This window comes from Sinohyriopsis cumingii, chromosome 3 (genome assembly GCF_028554795.1).
Source record: "Sinohyriopsis cumingii isolate HCF-2022 chromosome 3, ASM2855479v2, whole genome shotgun sequence".
Taxonomy (NCBI): domain Eukaryota; kingdom Metazoa; phylum Mollusca; class Bivalvia; order Unionida; family Unionidae; genus Sinohyriopsis; species Sinohyriopsis cumingii.
This window is the reverse complement of record NC_142963.1, coordinates 135,187,313-135,195,390: the sequence shown is the minus strand read 5'-3', so window position 1 is coordinate 135,195,390 and position 8,078 is coordinate 135,187,313. Positions and strand designations below refer to the sequence as shown.

Sequence of the window (8,078 nt, the reverse complement as noted above, 5' to 3'; positions counted from 1 at the left end):
AACCAACAAGTTTTACAGCATCGATAGGAAAGCGACACTGTTCATGACCCACGCTTCTCTTCCCCAAGGGACAGGACGCAAAAACGTGTTATTGGTGGACGAACTTCGCAGCACCAAAAAGAGCCTTGTTCAAATTAACAACACTCAAGACCAGATGTGTTTAGCCTATGCCATCGTAGTGGTTCGAACGTATGCCGACAAGAACGACACGGCAGAATGGAAAAGAACCTGGGAGAACATTCGACAATCGGACCGAGCCAAACAACGAAGTGAAGCAGAACTCCTGTTACAGCAAGCGGGGCTATCCAGTGACACACCCTGTGGCATCCCTGAAATGCAAAAATTGCAAGTTGCCCTGGTTCCACACTACGCCTTGAAAGCGAACCCTCGAGAAGTACGCGGACCTTTGTTATTTCGAGGCAAACATTTCGAAGACGGAAAATACATTCACGTCTATCATCACGATGAACATTTTGATGCCATCACCACTATTGCCCCATTGCTGGGATACAGTTATTACTGTGAGAAATGTGATTATGGCTATAACAATCGCGAGCAACACAAGCATTGTGGATCGAAATGCTCTGGATGCTTGGCCTCTAAACCCTGATTTGACGAAGGACAATAACGAGTTCATTGCCTTGCTTGTCAGCGAACTTTTGTCAGTCCTGCCTGTTACCAACAACACCTGAAGAGGCAAGGTGCACAGCAGAAAAGTGCTTGTCAACTCCTGAGACTGTGCCCTACTTGTGGACAAGGCATGCGTACCAATATTGCGAAGGCACACGTATGTTCAGGAAAGAAACGATGTCACGTTTGTTGCCAAATCGTGGACTTGGAACACGAATGCTATATTCAGAAATATCATTCCATACAAGAGGAGGAAGATGACCAGAAGAAAGGGAATTACATCTTTTTTCGATTTCCAATGCATGCAAGAGACCGGCATTCACATTTCTAATTTCTGTGTGGCTAATCGAGCGTGCGAGAAGTGCATCCAGGAGCCTAACTTTAGTCATTGCTCTCACTGCCACAAGATTCATGGAGGTCGTTAAAAAATCTTTCGGGGACCGAACACGCTAGCCGATTTCGTCCAATGCATCTTAGACCCATCGACGAGACGTGGAGCCTAGAGGACATCGAACGTTACGGAGATTGTCATCGCCATGCCATGGTGATGGCTCACAAGTTATCGGGATACGATGGACAGTTTCGTTCCAGATACTATATGGAACAAAGTACCGAACATCTTAAAGTGACTCTGAACGGAGCCAAAACCATTTCCATGCAAGTGGGCCGAGTGCAGTTTAAAAATTCGATGAGTTACTTGGCCATGCCTTTGAGTCGAATGCCTAAAACGTTTGGAATGACAGTAATAGCCAAAGGCTATTTTCCGCACATTTGCAATACCGAATCCAATCAACACGCATTTCTACCCCATTTGCTTGAGGCTCACTACTACGACTCCCACAATATGCGTACCGAACAACGTTAAGGTTTATACTCTTGGTACCAGTTTCAGGAAGAAATGTTAAAGTATTGTCGTTCCGACGTGGACATTTTGCGGCGTTGCTATGGAAAAATTCGAAAACTGTTCATGGAATACGGATCGATCCTTTGAAGGAAGCCTGCACGTTTGCCATAGCGTTTTCCTTTGTGTACCGCCAACGATTCATGCCCGAAAACATACTGGATGTCATAAGTCCTCAAACGACGAACTTTGTCAAACGTCATTACTCGGTCAAAGCTCTACGCTGGCTACATTACTTGTGCGACAAGGAAGACAAATTGATTCAACATGCCCTATACGGAGGTGGCGAAAAGACCATCGGAACGTATTCGGTGGATGGGTGGGACTTAAGAAACCCCAAGATCGTGTACGAGTTTAACGGATGCTTATTTCACGGATGTCCCATCTGCTACCCTAAATGTGACACTAAAAATCAGTTTTTACAACGTGCCATGGAAAACTTGTACGAGGCCTCTTGTCAGCGGCACTTGAAGTTAGAACAGCAAGGATACCAAGTGGTGGAAATGTGGGAACACGAGTACAATCAATGTTTAAAAACCGATCCCTATTTTAAAAGCATCGTGGAAAGTTACAAGCTGGTGGACCCACTGAACCCGAGGGACAGTTTTTACGGAGGATAGACACATACCACATGTTTGTTGTACAACGCCGACGATGAAAAAGGAGAAGATTTCAAATACTTGGACGTGTGTTCTATGTATCCTTACGTGTGAAAATATCGTCACTTTTACGCAGAGTACCTGCAATTGCTTAAGGAACACATCGACCTGGACAACATTCGACAACACGAAGGATTGATCAAGTGCAAAGTCTTGCCTCCCACGGACTTGTACCATCCCGTTTTACCTCACCATTGCCAAACAAACTGACGTTTCCCTTGTGCCGTACTTGTGACGAAACGTGCAACCAAAACCGACCTTGTCAGCACACCCAGGAAAAACACTCCTTGATGGGAACGTAGCTAAGTGTGGAAATGTTTAAAGCTGTGTACCTGTGATGCAAACTGTTAAAGTATACGAAATGTACAGAGAAGAGTACCACAATGACGACAATATGTTATAAATCTAGTATTCCTCATTAAACTGCATCTATTCTTACTTTTTTTGGCTCTTTAAAGTTTTCTTTAAAAGCAACATGTGCGTCATCTCCTTTTTTTCGTTTTCACGTTGTCTGCCTAGGAGTATTTCGGTAAGAAATATATAATTGTCAAAATATAGTATTCCTATTGCTATATTATTCATATGCTTGTATCTAACGATGGCCGCTTTCCACCCGTTGTCCTCTTGACAGATATAAACTATTTTTTTTAATGAAAATCGTTTTATCGCTTGGTTGATAGGTAAATTATTTGGTCAACCATTCTTTCATTTCCCATCAATTTTTGTTCAAGCAAGTTTATTTTCGGGATGGCAGAAAAATGTCTCAACTACTTTCTTTGTCATCAATTTTAAACAGTATTAAGACCACCAGAAAAAGAGTGTATTTGGGGATGTTATCAGGTAACTGACATGACAACTATGTAAAGCAGATTGTCACCAATTTGCAATGTTTATTCAATAATTTAAAAAGTACGAATAATTTCAAATTTATGTCACATTTTGCCACTCTTATGCTTGGTTCAAGAACATTTATTTCACCAATTGTCGTTTGAAATGTTTGTTTTCCACTGATTCTATCTCTGTCTTTATGGAATCTTCAAGTTGTTTTGTGAATTTGGTCGAACACAAATTTTTGTATTTAAATTACTCACGTACAATTTGTAATTTATTCGTTCCGAATAATTTACCTGCTTTTTTATACTTATTTCAGTATAGTATCGTTTGTAAAGGACTGTTGTGCTTGTTTTCTTATGTTTGAAATAATTATTTTAAAAAATGGGATCAGCATTATATTAACAGCGTATGCTGGGGCCCCGAGTGGAGGAGTGGTCTAAAGCGCTCTCCGTTACGGATCACTGCCATATCACCTCTGTCTGCGTGAGTTCGAGGCTAGAATTCGGCCAATGTGGGTATGTGAGAAAGCTTGCCAGTAGCTTCTCGTGGGTCGGTGGTTCTTCCCAGGGTTTTCCCGGGTTTTTCCTCCACCATTAATACTGGCCGCCATGTATAGTATCGTGTGCTGAAAAAATGGCGTTAAACCCCACAACAGCAACAACAACAGCGTATGCTGTTTGGAATGACAACAATATATTTGTTGATGCTTGTAGTCCGTCCAAACGTGTAAACAACATACATTACCAACACTATTATCTGAAACTCACGAAACAACTCTACTGACTGTTGAATTGAAAGCAACAAATTTTCGGCAGTATTTATACAGCACTAAAGAATTAATTTTACTGTGCATATGAGTGTGTGTGTGTGTGTGTGATGTGAATTTTTAACGTAACTTAACAATTTTTCAATCATATCGTTACGATGCCTGCAATGTGGCAGTTAAAAGTGATGATTATCACCGAGGCATAATGCCGAGACATGTAGCATGATGTCCCATCCCAGTCACATTATCCTGACACCAGGCCGACCAGACCTACACACTAACTTCTTAATGCTGAGCGCTTAGCGAGGCAGCTGTATGTACCATTTGTACAAGTCTTTGGTATGATTCTGCTGGGTTCGAACCCGCGACCTTCCGCATCCGAGGCGGACATTCTAACCACTTGGCCACCGGAGCGGTCGGATACGAAAGTGAAAGACGGAAATAATGTATACATCGGTCTATGAATTTGGGTTCTATATTATTTTACAGCAATATTAGTGGTCCAGAAATTGTGTTACAATAAAGGTTTCGAGGGTGTTGCTCAATACTACCCTTAATTTCACCTGTGGTGAAACGAAATTTTAATCGGGTTGAAAGGTATATATAGCTCTCATATACAGAACTTCCCTACTATCCAAATCAGTGGAGTCGTGTTTACTCGTATACAGTTACTACTGTCGTGAATATCGGAGTATTGTCTCCTGTCCAGCAAATCCGGGTAAAGATAAACATGGCTTCACTTAAGGAGATATGCATGGGCATTCCTCTTAAAGCTTTGCCTCCACCCCGACTCCGAGACATGTCTGTGATACATGCACCAGTTAGGACACCCAATTTGACTCAAGAAGAAGAGCGGGTGAGTGTGCTGTTTTAAACATTGTCATGTTTCCACCGTCGATTATACTCAATAGTCAGTTGTTCTTATTCCGTGCACTGTGTTCTTCAGTGAATGATGTAGTCCAAGTTTCATCTGACCCTTGCCACCCCATGTTTGATATTTGTACATTTACATTTATGTTGGGGTGGCAAAGGTCAGAGGAAACTCTGACTATGAATGCTGTACCGTCTCCAATTCATCTGGGCGACAACTGACTTCACGACAGGTGTCATCAAAGTTAAGTTGTGGCATTGCAGAAAATGTTTCTTTATATTCAAATTTTGAGGTCATTCATGACTATCAATGACAAATCGTAAACGAGCTGTTACAACTCAGTGGCAGATGGAGTGGCTGACAGATCACAAAACAAAACACTTGCTGTGTAAATGTTTACCATGCATACACCCCCCCCCCCCCGTGAATGCAAACCATTATTTCCTCCTGATGTGTCGTATGCAGCAGCTTGGAATGGGCGTAATGGCACCCACTTCTTGGGGAGGGAGCTAAATTTGGACATATATGCACATTAGTCCTACAATGTAAGACCGCGACTCTGGTATTTATGTTTTGTTTTTCGACGCCCAAAACATAAAAATCAGGGTCGCAGTCTTACATTGTACGACTAAGATATGCACATTAGTTTTGCTTTCATATTATACATACTTATGTTAAGTTGTTACCTTCCATGGCCCAATGCTCATGAAAATATTATTGTCCCCCCCCCCCCCCCCCGGTCTCGCAAACGCTTAATCACGCATATTTTGACGCAATTGTTTCATCTGGGACGCAGAAAATTACTTATAATGTTCTCCGTACGCACGCATTTGCCTAGCCCAACATGTAAGACCATGACGCTGATAGTTATGTTATAGCACTAAAACAGCATGTAGGACTAGCATTTGCCAGACGACAAATCCAAGGGCTTGACAGTCCTTATTCCACCACCTGCTGAGTGGGATAATGTGTTGATCAAATGATGATTTTAGCTGTGTTGACATTTACAATGAGAAAATTCAGTGGCTGAAAGACCCCCAGATGTACACGTTGTCATTGTAAGAGTACATCCGAAGAACAAGACCCAATAGCTTGGCGGCAAGTTAAAAGACTCGACTAGCTGCAGAGCGGTGTAAAAATGTACGGATATTTACAATGACTGAATTCAGAGGCCGAAAGACCCAGTCATGTACTTAGTATAAGAGTACATCAAAGGAACAAGGTTGTGTTTGTTTCCAAGTGTAGCCGAATAAGCAGTGTATGTGACCTTGAAATCAAGCCGAGTTGAGAGTTAGACAAATTTTGGAAATTTGGATAAGTATTCTGGGGCAGATTGAGGAAAATTGTAACGAGATTTCTAGCAGAGTGCTAGAAAGTTGCTAAAACTGATAGTTCACATTGAACACTATGTGTGATGCCTAGCTCAGTGCTTGGTATAAGACCTTTGCTTGGCCTGACATAATTCACTCTCACACTAACGGACAAACAAGAGTTATATGTCAGTGGTGTAAAGGAGTTGGAAAATTAAACTCAGTGGCAACCACTGGTTCAATTCATCTGGAAATTTAGCCACTTAAGGTATCCCAATATGCTTCTGGTAGGGGACTGCAATTTTTGCTAGTGGGACTCGTGATTTTCCCAAAATAGGAGTCCTGGACTCATAGTATTAAAAAAAATCCTAGCGAGACCTCTGCTCCCCCCCCCCCATGTGAAACTCTTAAAAAAAAAAAACCAATATTTAAAGCTAAAAAGTTGGGAAATTACCAGTGATGCCATCATTCCAAATCAAAACACTCGTGCATGCAGATAGAAATGGTCGTTACATTTTATCATCGACAATTTGTGCTTTTTTTTCTGGTGTCCCTGTTGGGCTGGTGCCCATATCATATGCGTAGTCTGCTTAATGGGTAATCTGCCCCTTGTGTATATTTACTGTCATAAGTAGATTCAGGAAACTTGGTGAGGGATTCACCTTGACAAGTACTACACACAAACACAAGTATGACAGTGTTACCCCTATTTCATGCTTCATTGACTGGTTAAGTTTTTGGTTTTTGTTTAGAAGATCTTATCATGATAGAAATTCACTCTGACCTTCATTTCACAGTTTACTGGCTTAGATTAAGTTTTTCCAGTTGAATTATGACCAACTGATTTTTTGGGATGGGGTTGTACCCTGTAGGGTTTGCACACCCTCACATTTGCTTGTACCCTCTTTCCAAATTTAAAACGAAAAGTATCAAGGGTAAAAACATGCACAAAGCTTAGTCATTTAATTTAGTGATTTATAATTTCTAACAATCTGATCCTATTGCCCTTTCTGACCATTACAGCTGGAAGCAGCAATACGTTCTAATATTAATGGATATACATTGACAACATCATGTTAACTGTGTATTGTAAAACCGCTCCCATGTTCTAAGTAGTTAGAGAGTCTGCCTTGGATGCAGGTTAGAGAGTCCACTTCAGATGTAGGAGGTTACGGGGTTGATCATGTGCCCACCTGACCTTTGTCCAGGTGAGGACCATATATGCCCACATGGCTTTGTCAAAGTGAGCAAATAACATAATGTATATATAGTCTGTTCTCTTTACTTAGAATTCTAAATTTAGCTTCAGCTTTCCCTAGCCATTTCTTACATTTCTTTCATGCCATATCTCTTTGATTGTCCATTTAGTGAACCCTTCGTATAAAGGCCAGCCGTTTGTAGGTAAATTTGGCAAACACGCTAAGGACCACTATGGCAATGATTAACTGTACTTGAATATTACAACACTAATACAGACACATAATGTGCACAATCTTCAAAACAACCCCACACTATTCTATATAAAAAAAAGACATATGGACTGACACAAAAGTGGTGGTTTGCGTGGACTTAAAATAGTCATATTTCTCATTTGTTTTACAGTATTCTATTTTTTTAAACTGCAAAATGGTGGTTTCTCTACCTGCTGTCTTCCCTCACCCACCCACCCTGCTCTCTAACTCCTGGCTGACTGAGCATAATAGATGATTATCTGGACAGTGAATAACCTTGAAACATAGTGGTTTATGAGAGAACACAGGTGGTTATCAATATGTGACAGGAACTCGACCTGTATTTGACCCTAAATTTTATAGCACTCTGTGGTCAGTGTTCCATGGTCAGGTCAGCAGCCTGTGGTCATTCTCTTGATGCTTCTTTTATTTGTCTAAGCTATTCTTGTATTGTTGTTTATTGAATGAAATAATAAATATTAGACACTTGACTGAGATTTTCTCAAATTGATCTTTATTTTTTGTCAACAACTTCTACAATGTCTTTATTGATATGAGGAATGTGTTTTAATTGATACCTTCTTAATCTCTGTATACAGGGATGATCCTAACGAGTCTTGCCTGTATAACATAAAATGAATATAAAGAATTCATTT

At 40.8% G+C, this 8,078-nt stretch overlaps 1 protein-coding gene across 3 annotated transcripts in view; it reads left to right on the top strand.

Annotated features, from left to right (window-relative positions):
- The first annotated feature begins 4,215 nt into the window (after window positions 1-4,215).
- Window positions 4,216-8,078, top strand: part of LOC149803920 (urocanate hydratase-like) — a 50,638-nt gene continuing 46,775 nt past the window's right edge. The window contains exon 1 of one of the 3 annotated variants that reach the window (XM_089953732.1): window positions 4,216-4,646. In XM_089953732.1, coding sequence (XP_089809858.1) covers window positions 4,521-4,646 — 126 coding nt within the window. In that variant the 5' untranslated portion in view covers window positions 4,216-4,520. Of the gene's footprint in view, window positions 4,647-5,535; window positions 6,240-8,078 lie in introns of those variants that run through there. The other 2 variants (XM_089953731.1, XM_089953733.1) reach the window with 2 other exon arrangements.